This window comes from Triticum aestivum, chromosome 3D, assembly GCF_018294505.1.
Source record: "Triticum aestivum cultivar Chinese Spring chromosome 3D, IWGSC CS RefSeq v2.1, whole genome shotgun sequence".
Classification (NCBI taxonomy): domain Eukaryota; kingdom Viridiplantae; phylum Streptophyta; class Magnoliopsida; order Poales; family Poaceae; genus Triticum; species Triticum aestivum.
This window is the reverse complement of record NC_057802.1, coordinates 48,029,978-48,053,050: the sequence shown is the minus strand read 5'-3', so window position 1 is coordinate 48,053,050 and position 23,073 is coordinate 48,029,978. Positions and strand designations below refer to the sequence as shown.

General features: G+C 45.9%; 1 protein-coding gene across 1 annotated transcript; it reads left to right on the top strand.

The window, feature by feature from the left end:
* The first annotated feature begins 670 nt into the window (after positions 1-670).
* LOC123074068 (wiskott-Aldrich syndrome protein family member 3) lies at positions 671-1,290 on the top strand. The gene is made up of 2 exons (XM_044497013.1): positions 671-861; positions 976-1,290. The coding sequence occupies exons 1-2, from the start codon at positions 753-755 to the stop codon at positions 1,149-1,151; spliced, it is 285 nt and encodes a 94-aa protein (XP_044352948.1). The 5' UTR covers positions 671-752; the 3' UTR covers positions 1,152-1,290.
* Positions 1,291-23,073: the final 21,783 nt, after the last annotated feature.

The window sequence follows — 23,073 nt, the reverse complement described above, 5'->3', positions numbered from 1 at the left end:
CACAACGCGGACGTGATTTGGGATGCGGCCGCGCGATGGGCGCACGCATGACCCAACGGACAAGACCGGACACGGGCGAACCCATCGGCGCCTCAAAGGGACAAAATCCGGCCAAACCGAACGTCCGTTTGGGGTCGTGCGGTGGAGTTGGGCTAAGTCAAAATGGTATTGCCAGCCAGATGTAGCAGTGCATTGAAAATAGTCCTCCTCGGACAAAGAGGCAAACACCCAAGTTTGACGAAGTAGAACTGCAAATTGCAGGAGAAACAATACTGTACTCCAAAACGAATTGCCAGTGCGGCCTGACGACATTGTCAGGGGGTGGAGTCAGGACAATGAAACTAAAAATAGATCGCGTACGCCGGATCCAAGTGGCAACTGCACGGCGAGGTGGGAACCACTGGAATCTAGCCATAAATTCAGTTGCCACCTGTACAGCAATGTCCGAAGCCCGAGCAAGCTAGCGCAGATCTTGAGACCGGGCTGCACGTGCATGCATGCCCCTGCTTTGCTTGATTCCGCGGCGTCAACCTCTACAAGTTGGAGAAACCTCGGCCATGCTAACGAAGCATCGTCAACCTCTACAAGTCTACATCAAGTAACTCAAACTAGGTCAGCCTTCCTCCCTATAAATAGGACCAAGTGCTGAACGTCCCCCAGACCACCGGGAGCTAAACGTGTAGTGTAGATCCTACTATACTCCTATCTTGTAGGGATCCATCAGCGAGATTCAGGTACCGCCTCGCCACCTAATGGAGATCCTTGCTCGTCGGCCGGCGCCGTCGATTCTGCTCGCCGCCCTCCTGGTCTTCGTCCTCCTCGTCTCGTCGCCGTATCCTCTGGAGGCCCGGGCCATACATGGTACGTACGCTCATGTGCCGATAATGGCTGTGCGCGCCTAAGGCCACGTTGGTTAATTAAATTAGCTGCTAACTCGGTGAGGATTTTGTTTTGCTTTGCGTATGTATCGTGCAGGAGCACGCGAGCAGCCGCCGGCGCGACTTGACGGCCTCGCAGCTCGTCGGAGTCACCTGCAGATCACGGGCGTCAGGAAGCTCTTACTGGTCCCAGTGCCGCCGCCTCCGGCTCCGATGCCCGGGCCTCCCATAGGCCCTCAGCCCAACAGCCTCTCCCCGCCGCCACGGACATGATCGGTGGGGTCGTGCAGTATCGTGTGCGGCAAATTTGAATTATCTGGAATAAAAACAGAGGATCTTTTATTTAATGTTTGTCAAACAAAAACCCAGAGTTCATGTACTCCAAATTTGAATTTGTAGTACACATCCATGTATTGAGCGCCGAACTGGAACTGTTGAACTTGCTTTAGACAGTTCGATTGAATCATGTGAAACTTGATTGAGAGCAGTCCAAACTTGCTCAAAAAATCTCATGAAACTCAATGAAAGTCGCTCAAAAATTAAAATGGGAGTCAATCATTTTGAAATTGTTTCCTAGCTTGCTCCATTCATGTGGGAGAAAGCATTTGTGTGCGGGTGAAACTACAAATATGAGATTTAGCTTCTAGCTAGGGAGCCAGAGCCAAGTCACACACTCACACTACATGTCTCTTTCTTATGGTTTGTCTCTCAGATGTTCGATATGTGGCCAATAGATGCACGAGTTTGACTACAATTGGATCTGTAATTAACGGATGGTTAGGTGTTCGAGGCAAGGCTTTTGGTATGGATGTGGGCTGTTCTACTAGCGTGCTTGCCATGCTCTGTTAGACATAGCCAACTGGATTGAGTTCCACCATTCCGCTACCATTTTAGTACTTATCCAATTTTTGGCTCGATGCGAGGGGTCGGACACTAACAAAAGCAATGCATCAATTTAGTGACACAGTAAGTATGCTCAATACAACCCTTAATTTAGTGACACAGCCAGTAAGTATTCTTTTTTTGGAAAAAGAGGACATACTCCTGGCCTCTGCATCAATCGATGCATGCAGCCATTGCCAGTAAGTATATAAAGAACAAAATAATACGCACAAGAGCACAAAAACATTTTTTCATGGAAAACCTCACTATTAGCAACCATATACAACTTGGTTAACTCCAGCTTTTACTATTAGCAAAACCTCAAGGTGAAGAGTAAAAAGCACAGACCACCCGGTCAACTCCAACTTTTTCACTATTAGCAAAACAGATACAACAGAGTCTTCAACAACAACATCAACAACTCTTAACATGAACAAACAAGAGGTAGCTAAAATCTGCTAAACAAATTAACCACTGTTTTGTCCTCTTTGGTTTTGAGATGACTGTCCTTAAAACGCTAGCATAGAATGCCTTGAACTTACAGATTCTAGTACGGAGAGTCTTCAATGTTCTATCTAAAGTTCATTACAATCTGACTATATTTGACCTCTGTTATGTACAATATACTGAGACAACACACCTTTGAGTTCTCAAAAAGCAGATGTGACCAAAGTACTCTCTAATCTTAATCTTAAATCAACTAATCCCCAGACCAACTAACCAAAATAAAGTGATCTGAGTGTGGAAGAATCCAACTATGTGTGAGCCTCCATGTCGAATAATGGTGAAGACTAACAAGGAGCCACCTATCAACACCAAACTCCTCTCCTTTCTTATGCTTGCGTACGGATATTTTGTTGTTGAAAGAACATTTTAGCCCCTAAGTGGGTTTTAATGATAATGATAGATGATGGGCTAGTGGTTAGCTTGAGAATATGAATAGTTTTGACCCCATTCAAAGGGAAACAACGATGCTCGGAGACCACCCATAGTAAAAAGAATAAAGGGATGGTGTCTATTTGATTACACTTCTCTCTGCGTTATGTGAGTCACTATGGCCACTGCACACTAAGATGGGTCGCACGATGAATGAGTGAGGATCCATGCTTAAAATAAATCCTATCAACAACCTAGACACTTGTGCCAAAGCCAAAAAAAGTGTCAACTATAATGTGCTCGTTACTAGCATTTTTGGCCTAGAACCTCCGGACTTGATCTAGGCTAGGCTCCAGGGTTGTCTAGAACTGCACATGATAATCTAGAGTATTTCTCAGATGGATCTCGTAGTTTTGAACTGCCTGGGAAACTCTAGGTTTGCCTGAAAAGCAGAGTAACGAGCATATCCTTTTAGACATGTATATACCCCCTTCGTCCCCAAGTGGGATGTGTCTTACCAGATCTGCGATATGCACACCATTGTTGTCGCCTTCAGGATTTAATTATTTCCTCTCTAATTAACCGAAGTTTGATTTCTTATCTTAAGAGAAAAAGAAAGAGGAAACCCAGATTTGTGATTCTACCAAGCCAATCTTGAATCCTCCCGATTCTGTTTGCTACTTGTTACTTTTGGGTTTGTTGAAACCCTAGGCTGGCGTCATCATGAACTTCCAATTTGTAGATATGTGACCCGGGTAAGTTTGTGAGGTTTTGGAGTTCGCCCATGAACAACCACTAGAGGAGGGAGCTTGAGCATTCGTTGTCTGAGGCTCTCCGAGAACAAGCGTGAGATATCCATTGTATTTGAGGGATTTTACAGGCCGCCACCTCTCCAATAGGGACTAGCATTGTTGCCAAGAACGTGAATTTCATGATAAATCCTTCTTCATCGCTTTGGTTATCTCACTCCTTGGCTTTAATTTCTGCTATTACTTGCGAGCTTGTTTACTTGTGCGCGTAGCTTTCCTGTGTTGGTGCATCATATAGGGTGTTCCACTTAGTTGCATTTCTAGAGGACCTATTATTCCACAATCTCTCTAAAATCAATTGCCGAAATTTTATTGAAACAGATCATTGTTCACTCCCTTCCATATAAAGCAATTTTGCTAAGTTATGTGATAGATGTCACGATAAAATCTGACATGGCATTTGGAAGGTTCAATCTTAGTGCAACTGATTTCAGACGAAGGGAGTAGTATGCATATCACCTTGAGAGACTTCATGCCCACCAAATCTTTTATTTTACTATAAATTGTTCAAGAGGCTCAATGCAAAACACACACCATATTACATCAACTCACAGCTTTTTTCATGGTATCCACCGCAAGATTTTAAACCTAGCTCCAGGACAACTTCCATGCCGTGTTTCTTCCGGGAAAATCGATCTACATGATTTTCACTGTGGGTTGCACAACCCATATTTAGCGATCATTTGCCAATTATGTTGGTCGGTTGTGCCCCTGAGAGTCTTTTTTTTGCTCCCTTCATCAGTTTTTCTCCCTGCCATTTTTTTGACCACCGATTCCTCTTTTTACGCCGGTCATTAATTGGGTTGTGTTACCCACTGCCCATCATCCCCGTGCACCTCTACTCCGACATTGGCCTCGACTCTACATCGGCCAACTCCTCGTCACCAACCCTATGGTAAGGCCACACATAGACACCATAATGATGTTGGAAACAGAATGATTTATGTTTACTTTCTTTCTACAAATGTAAACCCATCGATCATGTCGCTTGTTCGACCACTGATTTATTTCTACATACTTATGAAAAAGTGTGCTTTCATCATGTACGACATGCCAACAATGGCAAAACACGTTTGGCTCTCATTCCCTTCACTTAATGTCTCTCTCCTTGTCTCTTTTGGTAGTTGGCAACCCTAGCTCGACACTTTTACTTCTTCCTCGGCATCTCCGCTGACCGTAGTGGGGATGTGAGAGGGGAGGTCGGGCCATCACTATGTGTAGTTTGGTAGTTTTACGTCATTGTGGTCCGGTTTAATGGTGCATGCCATCGTGGTTGCCCCTGGCGCACCCAAGATGCACCCAACCGTGTCAAATATCCTAGACATCTTTCTTTCATGGTGGAAGACGGCGAATGTCGTGTTCAATAAGCTTGAAGTTCTGGAAGACAGATCTTTCCCTTCCTGACTCCCTTCAAGCCACTGCGATGGTGGGAAGTGGGAGGGCAGATATGACATTAGTCGATCATGGTTCTTATTATAGGTGGTGTTTGTTGTTCGGAAGCTATTCGTCAGTCGCTGAATAGCGGCTGCTGCAAGCGATGGCATCGGGTGGTCATCACCAAGTTCGGTGGGGTTTCTGCTCCTTCCTCCCGACCTGCAAGTCAAAAAGTAGGCATGTGGCTTTAGTTCTGCGTGCATTGCATCCATTTTTGGAGAAAGCCGGCAGTGGAGCAGCGGAGACCTCGTTGCCCCAAGTGGTATACAGTCCCTAGGAAGGGCGGCATTGGATCGGAGCTACAGCTCAGTGATGCAAGGAGCACCCTGTTGTAAAAATGTGGGACCATATTGTAGTTTTACTCTTTAGTTGGGTACCGATTTGAGTTGACCATCTCTTTGTTTAATATGTAGCGCAAGTCCGGTTCCTCACAGACTTCTCCGCTGTTAAAAATGCAATAGCAAATAGTCAAAATGGTATTGCTAGCCAGTGTTAAAATTGTGTCGAATATGTGTATTTGGTTACAGTTAGACTTGGGAAGGCACACCCGTAATCATGCTCAGGAGATTAGCCACTTTGGTGACAAAACATCGCGTGTCCCGTCTACTCCCTCCGTACCAAAGTATAAGATGTTTTTGCGATTCAAATTGAATTACAAAAACGTCTTATATTTTGGTACAGAGGTTGTACTTTTCTGCAATGATCAGTTCACATATTTTGGAACAGCCAGATTGCAGTGTAGTAAAAGTAGTGCTCGATCAAGTCTATGTCCTCCTAGGACAGAGGCAAAACCCCAACTTTTAAGAAACGGAACTTCAAATTGCAGGAGAAATACTTTGTACTCCAAAACAAATTGCCAGTAAGCGGTTGGATGAGATTGTCAGGGAGGGCAGTCAGGACGACTGAAATTTAAAATAGATCGTGTACGCCGGATCCAAGTGGCAACTGCACGGCGAGGTGGGAACCGCTGGAATCTAGCCATAAATTCAGTTGCCACCTGTACAGCAATGTCCGAAGCCCGAGCAAGCTAGCGCAGATCTTGAGACCTGGCTGCACGTGCATGCATGCGTGCTTTGCTTGGTTCCGCGGCGTAATTAACCTCGGCCAGCTCAAAACAACTTGGAGAAACCTCGGCCATGCACGAAGCATCGTCAACCTCTACAAGTCTAGATCAAGTAACTCAAACTAGGTCAGCCTTCCTCCCTATAAATAGGACCAAGTGCTGAACGTCCCCCAGGCCACCGGGAGCTAAACGTGTAGTAGATCCTACTGTACTCCCATCTTGTAGGAATCTATCAGCGAGATTCAGGTACCGCCGCCTAATGGAGATCCTTGCTCGTCGGCCGTCGCCGTTGATTCTGCTCGCCGCCGCCCTGGTCTTCCTCCTCCTCGTCTCGTCGCCGTATCCTCTGGAGGCCCGCGCCATACGTGGTACGTAGCAGTAGGTTTATGCATCGATAACGGCAGTACACAAGACTATGTTGGTTAGCTGCTAATTTGTTTTGCTTTGCGTTTTGTATTGCTTAGGAGCGCGCGGGCTGCCAGCGGCGTGTCTTGATGGCCTCGCAGCTCGTCGGAATCAGCTGCAGATCACCGGCGGCAGGAAGCTCTTACTGGTCCCAGTGCCGCCGCCTCCGGCTCCGATACCCGGGCCTCCCATAGGCCCTCAGCCGAACAACCTCTCGCCGCCGCCATTGACATGATCCGCGGGATCGTGCAGTAATGTGGGCTGCAAATTTGAATTATCTGGAATAAAAACCGAGGATCTTTTATTTAATGTTTGTTAACGAAGCACCCGGAGCTCATGTAGAACGTACTCCAAATTTGAATTTGTAGTACACATCCATGTGTTGAGCGACGAACTGGAATTATTGAACTTGCTTTACAAGGTCTAAATTATGTGTACATCTTGCCTTCAGTTTGCATGTTATTTTTTTAGAGAGAAGGCATGCGCCCGACTTTATAGATAAAGCCACAAGGCAGAGTAACAACACACATAACCATCCAGGCAGATAGACGGGATGAGCCCCAAACACGGGCCCATCCAAAGTAAAACGGGGAGAGATACATGGCACCATAGCCAGCATAGGGCACGCAGGCCGGATAAAGTTCAAACGCCAAGTCAAACTAGCCGAGGAAAACACAAAACCAACTAAGCATCCTGCTCCTGTCTGCAAAGAGAAGACGCCGAGGCCCGAACTTTAGAGATCAGCAGATTCAGAGCATCCTGATCCTCCGCCTTAGTCAATGATTTCCACTACTGCAAGAGAGCACACGATTTAAATAAGCACTCAGCAGGTTTAGCAGGGAACACATGCTCAATGGTAAACTTGTTCCTAGTCGTCCAAAGGGACCAGCACAGACCAACCCAAAAAACCCGTTTGGTAGCGTCTGTCAGGGAGTTAGCGAGGGCCCGGAGCTCAGAGAAGGATGAGGGGACCCAAGAGACCTGGAGCCACTCTCTAACACAGCTCCAGATCAACTTAGCCATAACACAATTGAAAATAATGTGATCCGTATCCTCCAAGGCACCACAAAGGGCGCAAAACTCCGATCCCGGACCATTCCTTTTGCGAATTTGGTCGGCCGCTGGCAGACGTCCCCTAATAGCTTGCCAGAGAAAAATCTTAACTTTCAGGGGGATCCGGGCCCTCCAAACCTGGGAAAATCTGCTAGTAGGGGATCCACCAATAAGCTTAGAATAGATAGATTTAACCGAGAAGCGACCAGAAGCAGAATGGGGCCAAACCACCGAATCCATATTCTCCGAGAGCGTAGGGAAGAGGGCAGTAAGACGTTGCCATTCTTCAAACTCTACAGGGGAAAGAGATCGACGGAAGGCCAAATCCCAGCTGTTCGCAGCCAGCTCAGCAATGGAAATATTCGGGTTATCACAGTACGAGAAAAGGGTGGGGAAAGTCACAGAGAGAGGTGAATCTCCACACCACCAGTCAAGCCAAAACCTAATGGAGGATCCGTCTCCCACTACGAACTTAACATTAGCCTGAAAAAGGGGTTTCACTTTCACCAGGGCCTTCCAAAATTGTGAACCTCCACGCACTGTGGCAAACAACAGGCTAGAATGGGGAAAATACTTGGCTTTAAGGATGGAAAACCATAAAGAATCGACCCCTACAGTCATAATCTTCCACCACCATTTAATCATGAGACATTGATTCATGATGGCAGTGTTAATAATACCCAACCAACCAAGGTTTTTGGGTCAACACATCAGTTTCCATTTGACAAATCTATATTTGCGACGATTTTCTGCAGAATTCCAATAGAAGGCCCCTCAATGCTTATCAAAGCCTGTATGCGTACCGCCAGAGAGTAAGTAGAAACCCATGAAAAACATGGGTAAGGAAGATAGGCAGGCATTAATCAACGCAACTTTTCCCGCATTGGTGTTATATCTGCTTCGCTAGGGAAGGACCCTATTACCAACCTTAGCCACAACCGAGGCGAAATCTTTCGCATGGAGCGAATCCGGGGAGATGGGGAGACCCAAATATTTGAAGGGGAAGGACCCTCGCTTACAGTTAAGAAGATGGGCCACCCGCATAGCCTCGGTGTCATCCACACCAGTAACTATCACCTCACTTTTAGGGAAATTAATTTTAAGGACCGACATGGCTTCAAAGCAAAGAATGATGAACTTGAGGTGAGCGAGGCAGGAGTCATTTAAGTCGACCATAATGATGATGTCATCCGCATACTGCAGGTGGGTCACCCCTTCAGGAATGAGATGAGAGATGACCGGGGAAATATGACCGTGGGAGGCCGCTCTAGACAGAATACGAGATAGGGTGTCCGCTACAAAGTTAAACATGATAGGGGATGCGGGTTCACCTTGCTGCAGGCCCCTGCCATTGGCAAAAAACTTACTAACTTGGCCATTAACAGAGATCGCAGTGTGGCCCACCCGAGACCAGCTGCATGATCCTGTGAACGTAAGACCCTTCAAACCCTTTGGCCAGGAGAACCTTTCTTACGAAAGGCCAGCTCACCAAATCATAGGCTTTCTCAAAATCTAGCTTCAGGATAATGGCTTTAGAATTTCGAATCTTGAGATCATGAACAATCTCATGAAGACATAGGATCCCATCAAGGATGAAACGACCTTTGATAAAAGCAGACTGGAAAGGGCTAATGGTTCGATGAGCAATAGGGGAGAGGCGGGTGGCAAACCCCTTAGCAGGAAACTTAACAAAGTTGTTAATAAGAGCAATAGGTCTAAACTGAGAAATCAGGTCAGCTCCTTTCACTTTAGGAATGAGAGTAATGACAACATAGTTAAGGCGAGAAATGTCCACAGTGCCCAAACAAAAACCTTGGATGATCTGACAAACCAGCACACGCAGCTGAGGCCAGAATTTCTGGAAGAAGGGGATAGAGAAACCATCAGGCCCCGAGGCCGCGTTCGGATTGGCCGAGTTAATGACCTCCCAAATTTCCTCATCAGACAAGGGAACCATTAAGGCAGCATACTCGGCACCCGAGATCCTATTATCATTGTCCCAAAAGGAATTAGAAAGAGTAAGGCCAGACTCCTGCTTAGCCCCTAGGAGAGAAGAGAAGAACTCAACGACGTAGTTCATAATGAGGGATTGATCCGAGGTCCTGACACCGTTAATGATGAGGCTATCAATGAAGCATCTTCTTCTTCTGCCATTAGCAATGGCAAAAAAATAAGCCGTCATGGCATCGCCTTTAAGGGTCCAATTAAGGGTACCGCGCTGGCACCAATAAATCTCTGCCTGCTGATGCGACTGCATCAGGGTAGCTTCCAGGGAATAGCGAATAGACCACTCATGGACAGAGATACCATTTATGTCCGCAGAATGATCAAGGTCCAAGAGCTGGGATTCTAAACATTTTTTCTCCCTACGTTGCTCCGCAGCTCTATTATGAGACCACCCTCTCAGAAATTTGCGCAGCTCAAACGAGCATTTGTGCCAATCATCCATGGGACCAAAGGACCGGTGAGGTGCAGAGAGGATATGGGAGATCTTGGTGGCAAGCATGACAGGGAACCCCTCCACTAGAAGCCAGGACGCATCGTATTGGAAACGAGAAGAAGTCAGAGAGAGATTAAGGCCAGCATCCAAGATTAGGACGGCATGGTCCAAGCCGACCGCAGGTTTAGCCTTCAGGGAGGCACGGGGAAATAGGGAGTCCCATCTGCCACAAACAAAGGCCCGGTCCAGCACCGACCGGACGGGATTAATCTGACGATTAGACCAAGTAAAACGAGCCCCCACCCTAGGGAGCCCGCGGATAGCACAGTTACTAATGAAATCATTAAAAGCATTGGCGAGAGGCCAAGAAAAATTAAGATTATTTTGTCAGCGGCGAACGCAAGAGGTTAAAGTCACCACCAATCACAATAGGAATCGTGCACACTACAAAAAAAATACACTTCTGTGATGATACGTGTTTGTCACAGTAGGTCACGTTTTCTGTCATGCATGTACATCCATGACAATTTTATGACAGAATCAAGATAGTCATATCTGTGCTGTCGTAGAAGTATTCCATGACATTACCAAAATTATCATCACGGAAGTGTCCACTTCCATGGCGATAAATCGTGCGTCACAGAAGTGCTTTTGTCAAGGGTGACCGACACGTGGCATCCACCGTAACGGAACGCCGTTAAGCTATCGGGTCCAGTTTTGGATCCGATAACCCGTTAACAGCCCGGAGCAATGGGAAATTTCCACGTGTAAAATTCTGATTGGCCGGAGGAAACACATGTCAGCTCGTTAGTGGATCAGATAGGCGCCTATGATATGTCGACACGTGCGACGGCCCACCACCGGCCCATTTAGCTTACAAAGGCCGGCCCGTTTGACTTGGTCAAAAGTTGGCGGGCTGGCCCATGAAAAGCCTGTTAACGATCTCTTCGCAAATAGCCCATTTTACGGCCCGGTAACTCACGGCCCGTTAGGGCCTGCCCGAAATCGGCCCAACAAAGTCATGTGGGCCATCGAATATAACACCAGCCCGTTTCACTTTCGGCCCATATGAGGCCTTCGTATCTTTAGGCCCTTTAAAGGCCCACGGTGACTCTAGCCCAGAATGAACAGTAAATTTCTTTGTACCCGTTAACGGCCCATGATTCACATGGGCCGTTTCCAGCCCGTGTTAGCTTTGGGCCTACTGACGGTCCATACGTTCTTGGGCTCCTTTTCGGCCCTCGATTACTTCCGGCCCGTTACTGGCCTGTTCCCCTAATGGGCCAAATTTGGCCCATGGCAAGAGTCGGCCCGTTCTTGGCTTGTTAACCCGTTGCACCGTTTCTAGCCCGTCCTATATTTTGGCCCATTAACGACCCGTTATGCCTGTGAAAAAAATTAAGCCTTTGCTATCCTTCGGCCTGTTAATGGCCCGTTACCGTGCTGGGCCGATACCAATTACGCCTGTTTATGGGCCATGTAGACCCATTTTATCCGACGGCCCGAGGCCCACCAATTCTACGGCCGTGTTGGAGGCCCGTTTAAAGACGGCCCGTAGGAGGCCCATGGATCCTACGGCCCATAGCAGGGTCATGGTTACCACGGTCCGTATATGGCCCATGGTTGTTGCGGCCACTAGCAAACCAGGGAAAAAGAAGACTAGGAAATAAATAAGCCCGATACTAACGCTAGGCTATTAGGGCGATTGCACAGATTACATCCACTGGGCATCAAAGATCGCCACCAGTGCAAATATAGGGAACAACCTACACTATACAAAAATGGCTTACTGTTTTCTTCAGCTAGTGGCTGCACGTTAAGAACAAATTTTGTATTGCAACAAAACAAATTACAATTATAAAAAAAAGGAAGGTTGGCATAAAAGTTAACAGTCTGGCAGATAAATGCACCACCAGAAGTTCAGAAGCTCAGTTCATTTGACCTAACTGTTACGTTTTCATGTTGTATTGTCCGATGGAGCACCATAACCTTCGCCTTCATTTCTCCTAGGCTCCTGAACAACATAGCAAATGTCTGATAGTCTGGTTTCAAAACCATGCATATCTTGACGATATCGAACAATGTCTGTCCTTGTTTCACAAAGGGTCTCTGCTAGGGAATGGACTTGTGTCTGGAGCGCAGATATACCATTGTTTTGAGCTTGCATATCTTGATCATGAGGCAGTTTGGACGAGATTGCCTTAACAACCAACCCAGTATTACGCAGGAACGTGCTTTTGGCACTGTTAGTGGACAGGTACTGACCCACTGCAGCAAGAGCTGACATTGCGGTTATAGTTGCCTCACCACCTTCATAAGGTGGCGGTTCCACCATTTTTTCCATAGCTTGCTGAAAAGTTGAGTTTTTACATTAGTAGTACCACAAAAGAAGATATTAAGGAGGCAGCAAAACCAAACAAAATAGCTTTGGTCTATATACACAACTTATTCTGGTGAACCCATGTAAAATATTAGTTGTATTTTATTACAAAGTACATAATAAAACCAGGTTCCAAACATATGACCATGTACCATGGCTAATGTATTGTCTATTTCTTCACATTGTATTGACAGCTAAGGATAAAGAGACAAAGTTTATAATACGGTAAGCATAATATGACATCATTCATATCACAAAACAACTGAGAATAGACAAACAGGCAATTGTAACGTTGTGTGGGCAAGTCCAGCACGAAACTAGATTACAGGTCAAGATCAAAGGAACATCACTCCTCTCTTTTAAACCTTGTAAGGTGCAATGATACGCTAAGACAATTGTGTATAAAATTGAAAAGAGTAATAGACATTGGTTGCAAACCATGCAGTTCAAGGCACGAGTCAGAGTAAGTAGTAGTTAAAAGGCATGAGGATTAAGGACTTACAATAGCGGCTTTGACTGGTGTAGTCATGCCCTTCGTCTTGCTGGTGTGACAGTCCTTGAAGATTTCCGCAGCATTTGGTTCAGGTACTTTTTGGTCCTTGCGGGCTTTCCTCTGCATTTGGAACAAGTCAATATAGATATGATAATATGGTACAACGAAAAGAGTGAAACAACAGCTAATTACAAGAGCCTCGCAGTGTGCAATATAGCTACAAGATCCTGTCGTCTGTTGGAATTTCACTTTCGTACAGTTGTCCTTGTTCTTTGAACAGTTCACCTACAAGAAGATAGATTTGTGTGGCACATGCGTAAATAGGACTTCAACATGTGATCTGATCACACACACACACACACACACACACACACACACACACACACACACACACATATATATATATATAATGTACCTGATACTTCGGATCGGACCAGTGTTTAACGAGGCCTCTCCAGTCTTCATCCGATATATTTTCCACTGGAGATGTTTGGGCAAGTTCACTGTTAGCCTTGCCTTCAAAGTGAGTTTTCCTCAAGTTATACCGATAGTGTCGCAGAGCAGACTTGAAAACATGGGTGCAAGCTTGTCTGGTTGCATCATCTTGGCTATCCAACTTGAATCTCATCTGTTGAAAATTATGGGAGTCTCATTATCAGCAACCTAGAAAGTATTGGACAGAGCAAGACGATATTACTAGTATCCATACATAACCATACTTACAGATAAATGGTTGAGGAAGGTGTTGAACTGGGTTTCGTCTTTGTCATTCCAGTACTGAATCCATGTTGGGAGGATATGTACATGACACCTAACATCAACCGCTGCCTCTGATACTATCTTGGCTGACTCTGTAGCATCACGTGGCCTTTTGAAACTTGCCTCAAAACGGATCTCAATTATTCCTCCTCTAGATTTAGTTAACCTATCGAGCATTATCCCTGATGTTGTTTTCCTCTTGCGCCTAGGTGCTAGTCCAACAACAAACATAGGAAGTGTTAGTGTACATCAAACTGTGAGACTACATATAAAGAAGCATGCAACTGTAACTTGACTCTAGCAACTACCTTCTTGCTGTTGAAGCTCACAAAGTTCATCTGATCTTGCCAACTCATCTTGTGTCAAGAGTGCTTCAGAAGTAGTGTCAGGTGGCAAGGGAGCTTGGGAACGTGCTGCTAGCTGAGTTGACCAACGAGTAAATCGTGCAGCTGGTGGTACCGTGGAAGGTGTTGCAACAACTAGGGCTGTCTCTGCTTGTTTGGTGGCAGCTATTTATTTCTGTTTGGCTTGTTTTGCAGCTCGTGTAGCACGGGATACCCTATCGGTACAATTTTCCGCTGAACTTTGACCTTCTATTGCACCATCAGTACCAGCAGAATCTGCAGGATTCTTCCGCTTCCCTTTCCCTGACGTTCTGTGTTGCTTCCTCTTTCTCTGTGCCATGTTAAGTCAAGCCGACAAGAAAAACGAATAACAATTTAGTTCTTCAGAACAAATTGATGCGTGATAGAGACGAACTGAACTTTGATGTTAGACAACCACATGATAGGAGGAGTAATATGTACGAAAAATAGGACGACATGAGATAACCAGAACTATTATGTGTAAACTAAGCAGAAGACATTTCACTAAATTAGAAGCAATGCAATGGAAGGTAGACACCATATGAAAGATGCTACAAATATTGCTCTGCCAAGTTAACAGTGTCTCATCATAAATGCCGTTTAAACAAATGTGAAGCAGTGCAAGAAATAAATCATATGCAAGATGCAAACAACATCACACTACCAAGCTAATGGTCTCTCGTTATTAGTGTCGGATCACGGTTTCCGGCAAAACCCTCAAGGTTCGAACACTGCGGTGCGCATGAAGATCTCCCTCCTACCGATCCATGTCCTAGCTTCGCTAAGATCTAACGGACTAACTCGACGAACTCGCAACACAAGGGACACAAGGTTTATACTGGTTCGGGCCACCGTTGTGGTGTAATACCCTACTCCAGTGTGGTGGTGGATTGCCTCTTGGGCTGATGATGAACAGTACAAGGGGAAGAATACCCTCCTGAGGTCGAGGTGTTCTTGTGCTTGGTGTGTGGCTAAGGATCAGCTAAAGATCAGATGAGATGCCTCCGAATGAGTTATCCCCTACGGTGGTGGCTAGTTCTACTTATATAGGCCCTGGTCCTCTCCCCAAATATTGAGCGGGAAGGGAGCCAACAATGGCCAATTTGAAAGGGGACAGCTAGTACAGCTTATCCTGACAAAAGCGGTCTTCGCCTGCAAAAGGCTCTGGTGGTGACGCCGCCCTGGCTCCATGGTGACCTCCGTCTTGCCGTTCTGCTGGTCTTGGTCTCGTTGCACTGATATGGAAACCTTTGCTTGACGCCTTGGTACTCCGCGCCTGCGCTTGCCTCCTTAGAATCAAAGAGGAAACAAGTACACTGTGCATGCTGGCGCCCGCCTGATCTCGATCGTCATGGCTCACATCACGAGAACCACGCGAGGTTTGCCTTGCCTTGATCTCTCCGCCCCTCGCGAGCCTGCCTAGTGAGGCCGCTCCTGAGGAGGTCTTGCACCGTCCGCCTCACGAGGCTTGACCCCTCGTGAGGGTCTTGAGTGCTTGTTGGTGAAGATGGGCCGTACGGGCCCGCTCGTAGCGCCACGCCATGGGCCGCAGGAAGGCAAGTCTGGGGACCCCCATTCCCAGAACGCCGAAAGTAGCCCCCGGGCCCAAGGCGCGCTCGGACTTGGCTTCGAGGCGAAGCCAAAGGGCAAGTGCGGAGCGCCGCGGGCCCCTATAGCCTGCGGCCTTGGTCGACGCGTGGCGGTTGATTGGACGTGGGCGTCTCCACTTCCCCACGCTGCCTCGGCAACTGCCCGACTTGACAAGTCCCTGCGACATGCAAGGAAAAACCATCATTACCTGTGATCGTGGGGGTGCTGGTTGGCCTTCTCCCACTATAAATTGGGAGGGGGGCCGAGTGTTGGAAATATGCCCTAGATGCAATAATAAATTGGTTATTATTATATTTCCTTGTTCATGATAATCGTTTATTGTCCATGCTAGAATTGTATTGATAGGAAACTCAGATACATGTGTGGATACATAGACAACACCATGTCCCTAGTAAGCCTCTAGTTGACTAGCTCGTTGATCAATAGATGGTTACGGTTTCTTGACCATGGACATTGGATGTCGTTGATAACGGGATCACATCATTAGGAGAATGATGTGATGGACAAGACCCAATCCTAAGCATAGCATAAAAGATCGTGTAGTTCGTTTGCTAGAACTTTTCCAATGTCAAGTATCATTTCCTTAGACCATGAGATCGTGCAACTCCCGGATACCGTAGGAGTGCTTTGGGTGTACCAAACGTCACAACGTAACTGGGTGACTATAAAGGTGCATTACGGGTATCTCCGAAAGTGTCTGTTGGGTTGGCACGGATCGAGACTGGGATTTGTCACTCCGTATGACGGAGAGGTATCTCTGGGCCCACTCGGTAATGCATCATCATAATGAGCTCAATGTGACTAAGGAGTTAGCCACGGGATCATGCATTACGGTACGAGTAAAGTGACTTGCCGGTAACGAGATTGAACAAGGTATTGGGATACCGACGATCGAATCTCGGGCAAGTAACGTACCGATTGACAAAGGGAATTGTATACGGGATTGATTGAATCCTCGACATCGTGGTTCATCCGATGAGATCATCGTGGAACATGTGGGAGCCAACATGGGTATCCAGATCCCGCTGTTGGTTATTGACCGGAGAGGCGTCTCGGTCATGTCTGCATGTCTCCCGAACCCGTAGGGTCTACACACTTAAGGTTCGGTGACGCTAGGGTTGTAGAGATATTAGTATGCGGAAACCTGAATGTTGTTGGAGTCCTGGATGAGATCCCGGACGTCACGAGGAGTTCCGGAATGGTCCGGAGGTGAAGAATTATATATAGGAAGTCAAGTTTCGGCCACCGGGAAAGTTTCGGGGGTCACCGGTAGTGTACCGGGACCACCGGAAGGGTCCCGGGGGTCCAACCGGTGGGGCCACCTATCCCGGAGGGCCCCATGGGCTGAAGTGGGAAGGGAACCAGCCCTAGTGGGCTGGGGCGCCCCCCATGGGCCTCCCACTGCGCCTAGGGTTGGAAACCCTAGGGTGGGGGCGCCCCACCTGACTTGGGGGGCAAGTTTCCCCCTGGTCGCCGCCCCCCCCTTTTTAGATGGGATCCAGGGCCGGCGCCCCCCTCCCAGGGGGGCTATATATAGTGGGGGGAGGGAGGGCAGTAGCATGACAGCCCCTGGCACCTCCCTCTCCCCCTGCAACACCTCTCCCTCTCGTAGAAGCTTGGTGAAGCCCTGCCGAGACCCCGCTACTTCCACCACCACGCCGTCGTGCTGCTGGATCTCCATCAACCTCTCCTTCCCCCTTGCTGGATCAAGAAGGAGGATACGTCGCTGCTCCGTATGTGTGTTGAACGCGGAGGTGCCGTCCGTTCGGCACTCGGTCATCGGTTATTTGGATCACGGCGAGTACGACTCCATCAACCCCGTTCATTGGAACGCTTCCGCTCGCGATCTACAAGGGTATGTAGATGCACTCCTTTCCCCTCGTTGCTAGTATACTCCATAGATGGATCTTGGTGATGCGTAGAAAAATTTTAAATTCTGCTACGATCCCCAACAGTGGCATCATGAGCCAGGCCTATGCGTAGTTACTATGCACGAGTAGAACACAAAGCAGTTGTGGGCGTTGATGTTGCCAATTCTTCTTGCCGTTACTAGTCTTATCTTGATTCGGCGGCATCGTGGGATGAAGCGGCCCGGACCGACCTTACACGTACTCTTACGTGAGACAGGTTCCACCGACTGACATGCACTAGTTGCATAAGGTGGCTAGCGGGTGTCTGTCTCTCCCACTTTAGTCGGATCGGATTCGATGAAAAGGGTCCTTATGAAGGGTAAATAGAAATTGGCATATCACGTTGTGGCTTTTGCGTAGGTAAGAAACGTTCTTGCTAGAAACCCATAGCAGCCACGTAAAACATGCAACAACAATTAGAGGACGTCTAACTTGTTTTTGCAGGGTATGCTATGTGATGTGATATGGCCAAAAAGGATGTGATGAATGATATATGTGATGTATGAGATTGATCATGTTCTTGTAATAGGAATCACGACTTGCATGTCGATGAGAATGACAACCGGCAGGAGCCATAGGAGTTGTCTTAATTTATTGTATGACCTGCGTGTCAATGAAAACGCCATGTAATTACTTTACTTTATTGCTAACCGTTAGCCATAGTAGTAGAAGTAATAGTTGGCGAGACAACTTCATGAAGACACAATGATGGAGATCATGATGATGGAGATCATGGTGTCATGCCGGTGACGAAGGTGATCATGCCGCGCCTCAAAGATGGAGATCAAAGGCGCAAGATGATATTGGCCATATCACGTCACTTTATGATTTGCATGTGATGTTTATCATGTTTACATCTTATTTGCTTAGAACGACGGTAGCATAAATAAGATGATCCCTCACTAAAATTTCAAGAGACGTGTTCCCCCTAACTGTGCACCGTTGCGAAGGTTCGTTGTTTCGAAGCACCACGTGATGATCGGGTGTGATAGATTCTAACGTTCGAATACAACGGGTGTTGACGAGCCTAGCATGTACAGACATGGCCTCGGAACACATGCGAAACACTTAGGTTGACTTGACGAGCCTAGCATGTACAGACATGGCCTCGGAACACAAGAGATCGAAAGGTCGAACATGAGTCGTATAGTAGATACGATCAACATGGAGATGTTCACCGATGATGACTAGTCCGTCTCACGTGATGATCGGACACGGCCTAGTTTGACTCGGATCATGTATCACTTAGATGACTAGAGGGATGTCTATCTGAGTGGGAGTTCATTAATCAGATGAACTTAATTATCATGAACATAGTCAGAAGGTCTTTGCAAATTATGTCATAGCTTGCGCTTTAGTTCTACTGGTTAAGATATGTTCCTAGAGAAAATTTAGTTGAAAGTTGGTAGTAGCAATTATGCGGACTGGGTCCGTAAACTGAGGATTGTCCTCATTGCTGCACAGAAGGCTTATGTCCTTAATGCACCGCTCGGTGTGCTGAACCTCAGCGTCGTCTGTAGATGTTGCGAAACATCTGACATACACGTTTTGATGACTACGTGATAGTTCAGTGCGTAATGCTAACGGTTTAGAATTGTGGCACCAAAGACGGTTTTTGAAACGTCGCAGAACATATGAGATGTTCCGAAGACTGAAATTGGGATTTCGGACTAGTGCCCACGTCAAGAGGTATGAGACCTCTGACAAGTTTCTTAAGCCTGCAAACTGAGGGAGAAAAGCTCAATCGTTGAGCATGTGCTCAGATTGTCTGAGTACCACAATCGCTTGAATCGAGTGGGAGTTAATCTTCCAGATGAGATAGTGATGGTTCTCCATAGTCACTGCCACCAAGCTATTAGAGCTTCGTGATGAACTATAACATATCAGGGATAGATATGATGATCCTTGAGCAACTCGCGATGTTTGACACCGCGAAAGTAGAAATCAAGAAGGAGCATCAATTGTTGATGGTTAGTAAAACCACTAGTTTCTAGAAGGGCAAGGGCAAGAAGGGATACTTCATGAAACAGCAAATCATTTGCTGCTCTAGCGAAGAATCCCAAAGTTAAACCCAAACCCGAGACTAAGTGCTCCTGTAATGAGGGGAACGGTCACTGAAGCAGAACTACCCTAGATACTTGGTAGATGAGAAGGCAGGCAAGGTCGACAGAAGTATATTGGATATACATTAAATGAATGTGTACTTTACTAGTACTCCTAGCAGCACCAGGGTATTAGATACCGGTTCGGTTGCTAAGTGTTAGTAACTCGAAATAAAAGCTGCGGAATAAACGGAGACTAGCTAAAGGTGAGATGACGATATGTGTTGGAAGTGTTTCCAAGGTTGATGTGATCAAGCATCGCATGCTCCCTCTACCATCGAGATTTGGTGTTTGCGTTGAGCATGATTGGATTATGTTTATCGCAATACGGTTATTCATTTAAGGAGAATAATGGTTACTCTGTTTATTTGAATAATACCTTCAATGGTCTTGCACCTAAAATGAATCTCGATCGTAGTGATACACATGTTCGTGCCAAAAGATATAAAATAGTAATGATAGTTCCACATACTTGTGGCACTGCCATTTGAGTCATATTGGTATAGAACGCATGAAGAAGCTCCATGTAGATGGATCTTTGGACTCACTCGTTTTTGAAAAGATTGAGACATGCGAACCATGTCTATTGGTATATATGCATGAAGAAACTCCATGCAAATGGATCGTTTGTACTCACTTGATTTTGAATCACTTGAGACATGCAAATCATACCACATGGGCAAGATGACTGAAAGGCCTCGTTTTCAGTAAGATGGAACAAGAGAGCAACTTATTGGAAGTAATACATTTTGATGTATGCAGTCCAATGAGTGCTGAGGCATGCAGTGGATATCGTTATGTTCTTACTTCACAGATGATTTGAGTAGATGCTGAGAATATTTACTTGATGAAACACAAGTCTGAATTATTGAAAGGTTCAAGTAATTTCAGAGTGAAGTTGAAGATCGTCGTGACAAGAGGATAAAATGTCTATGATATGATCATAGAGATATCTGAGTTACGAGTTTGGCACACAATTAAGACATTGTGGAAAGTGTTTCACAATTAATACCGCCTGGAACACCACAGTGTGATGGTGTGTCCGAACATCATAACTGCACCCTATTGGATATGGTGCATACCATGATGTCTCTTATCAAATTACAACTATCGTTTATGGGTTAGGCATTAGAGATAACCGCATTCACTTTAAAAGGGGCACCACGCAATTCCGTTGAGACGACACCGTTTAGAGAAACCTAAGTTGTCGTTTCTTAAAAGATTGGGGCTGCGATGCTTATGTGAAAGAGTTTCAAGCTGATAAGCTCGAACCCAAAGCGGATAAATGCATCTTCATAGAAAACCCAAAACAGTTGGGTATACCTCCTATTTCAGATCTGGAAGCAAAAGTAATTGCTTCTAGAAACGAGTCCTTTCTCGAGGAAAAGTTTCTCTCGAAAGAATTGAGTGGGAGGATGGTGGAGACTTGATGAGGTTATTGAACCATAACTTCAACTAGTGTGTAGCAGGGCACAGGAAGTTGTTCCTGTGGCACCTACACCAATTGAAGTGGAAGCTTATGATAGTGATCATGAAACTTCGGATCAAGTCACTACCAAACCTCGTAGGTCGACAAGGATATGTACTACTCCTGAGTGGTACGGTAATCCTGTCTTAGATATCATGTTGTTAGACAACAATGAACCTACGAGCTATGGAGAAGCGATGGTGGGCCCATATTCCGACAAATGGTTAGAAACCATGAAATCCGAGATAGAATCCATGTATCAGAACAAAGCATGGACTTTGGTGAACTTGCCCGATGATCGGCAAGCCATTGAGATAAATGGATCTTTAAGAAGAAGACGGACGTGGACGGTAATGTTACCGTCTATGAAGCTCGACTTGTGGCAAAGAGTATTTTCACAAGTTCAAGGAGTTGACTACGATGAGATTTTCTCATCCGTAGCGATGCTTAAGTCCGTCGGAATCATGTTAGCATTAGCTGCATTTATGAAATCTGGCAGATGGATGTCAAAACAAGTTTCCTTACCAGTTTTCGTAAGGAAAGGTTGTATGTGATACAATCAGAAAGGTTTTGTCGATCCTAAGGATGCTAAAAGGTATGCTAGCTCCAGCGATCCTTCCATGGACTAGAGCAAGCATCTCGGAGTCAGAATATACGCTTTGATGGAGTGATCAAAGTTTTTGGGTTTGTACAAAGTTTGTTAGAAACTTGTATCTACAATAAAGTGAGTGGGAGCACTACAACATTTCTGATAAGTATATGTGAATGACATATTGTTGATCCGAAATGATGTAAAATTTCTGGAAAGCATAAAGGGTTGTTTGAAAAGAGTTTTTCAAAGGAAGACCTGGATAAAGCTGCTTACATATTGGGCATCAAGATCTATAGAGATAGATCAAGACGTCTGATGATACTTTCAAAGAACGCACACCTTGACATGATTTTGAAAGAGTTCAAAATAGATCAGCAAAGAAGGAGTTCTTGGCTGTGTTGCAAGGTGTGAGTATTGAGTAAGACTCAAGACCTGACCACAGCAGAAGAGAGAGAAAGGACGAAGGTCGTCCCCTATGCTTTAGACGTAGGCTCTACAGTATGCTATGCTGTGTACCGCACATGAAGTGTGCCTTGCCATGAGTTGGTCAAGGGGTACAATAGTGATCCGGGAACGGATCACATGACAGCGGTCGAACTTGTCCTTAGTATCTAGTGGACTAAGGAATTTTCTCGATTATGGAGGTGAAAAGGAGTTCGTCGTAAAGGGTTACGTCGATGCGAACTTTGACACTAATCCGGATGACTCTGAGTAGTAAACCGGATTCGTATAGTAGAGCAGTTATTTGAAATGGCTCCAAGTAGCGCGTGGTAGCATCCACAAGATGACATAGATATTCGTAAAGCACACACGGATCTGAAAGGTTCAGACCCGTTGACTAATAACCTCTCTCACAAGCATGACATGATCAAACCAGAACTCATTGAGTGTTAATCACATAATGATGTGAACTAGATTGTTGACTCTAGTGAACTCTTTGGATGTTGGTCACATGGTGATGTGACCTGTGAGTGTTAATCACATGGTGATGTGAACTAGATTATTGACTCTAGTGCAAGTGGGAGACTGTTGGAAATATGCCCTAGAGGCAATAATAAATTGGTTATTATTATATTTCCTTGTTCATGATAATCGTTTATTGTCCATGCTAGAATTGTATTGATAGGAAACTCAGATACATGTGTGGATACATAGACAACACCATGTCCCTAGTAAGCCTCTAGTTGACTAGCTCGTTGATCAATAGATGGTTACGGTTTCCTGACCATGGACATTGGATGTCGTTGATAACGGGATCACATCATTAGGAGAATGATGTGATGGACAAGACCCAATCCTAAGCATAGCATAAAAGATCGTGTAGTTCGTTTGCTAGAGCTTTTCCAATGTCAAGTATCATTTCCTTAGACCATGAGATCGTGCAACTCCCGGATACCGTAGGAGTGCTTTGGGTGTACCAAACGTCACAACGTAACTGGGTGACTATAAAGGTGCATTACGGGTATCTCCGAAAGTGTCTGTTGGGTTGGCACGGATCGAGACTGGGATTTGTCACTCCGTATGACGGAGAGGTATCTCTGGGCCCACTCGGT

Excerpts from the sequence above, each read along its gene's own strand:
- LOC123074068 (XM_044497013.1), top strand. The coding sequence starts at position 753 with ATGGAGATCCTTGCTCGTCGGCCGGCGCCGTCGATTCTGCTCGCCGCC. Across the intron at positions 862-975 it reads GGAGGCCCGGGCCATACATG|GAGCACGCGAGCAGCCGCCG; the intron begins GTACGTACGCTC and ends TGTATCGTGCAG.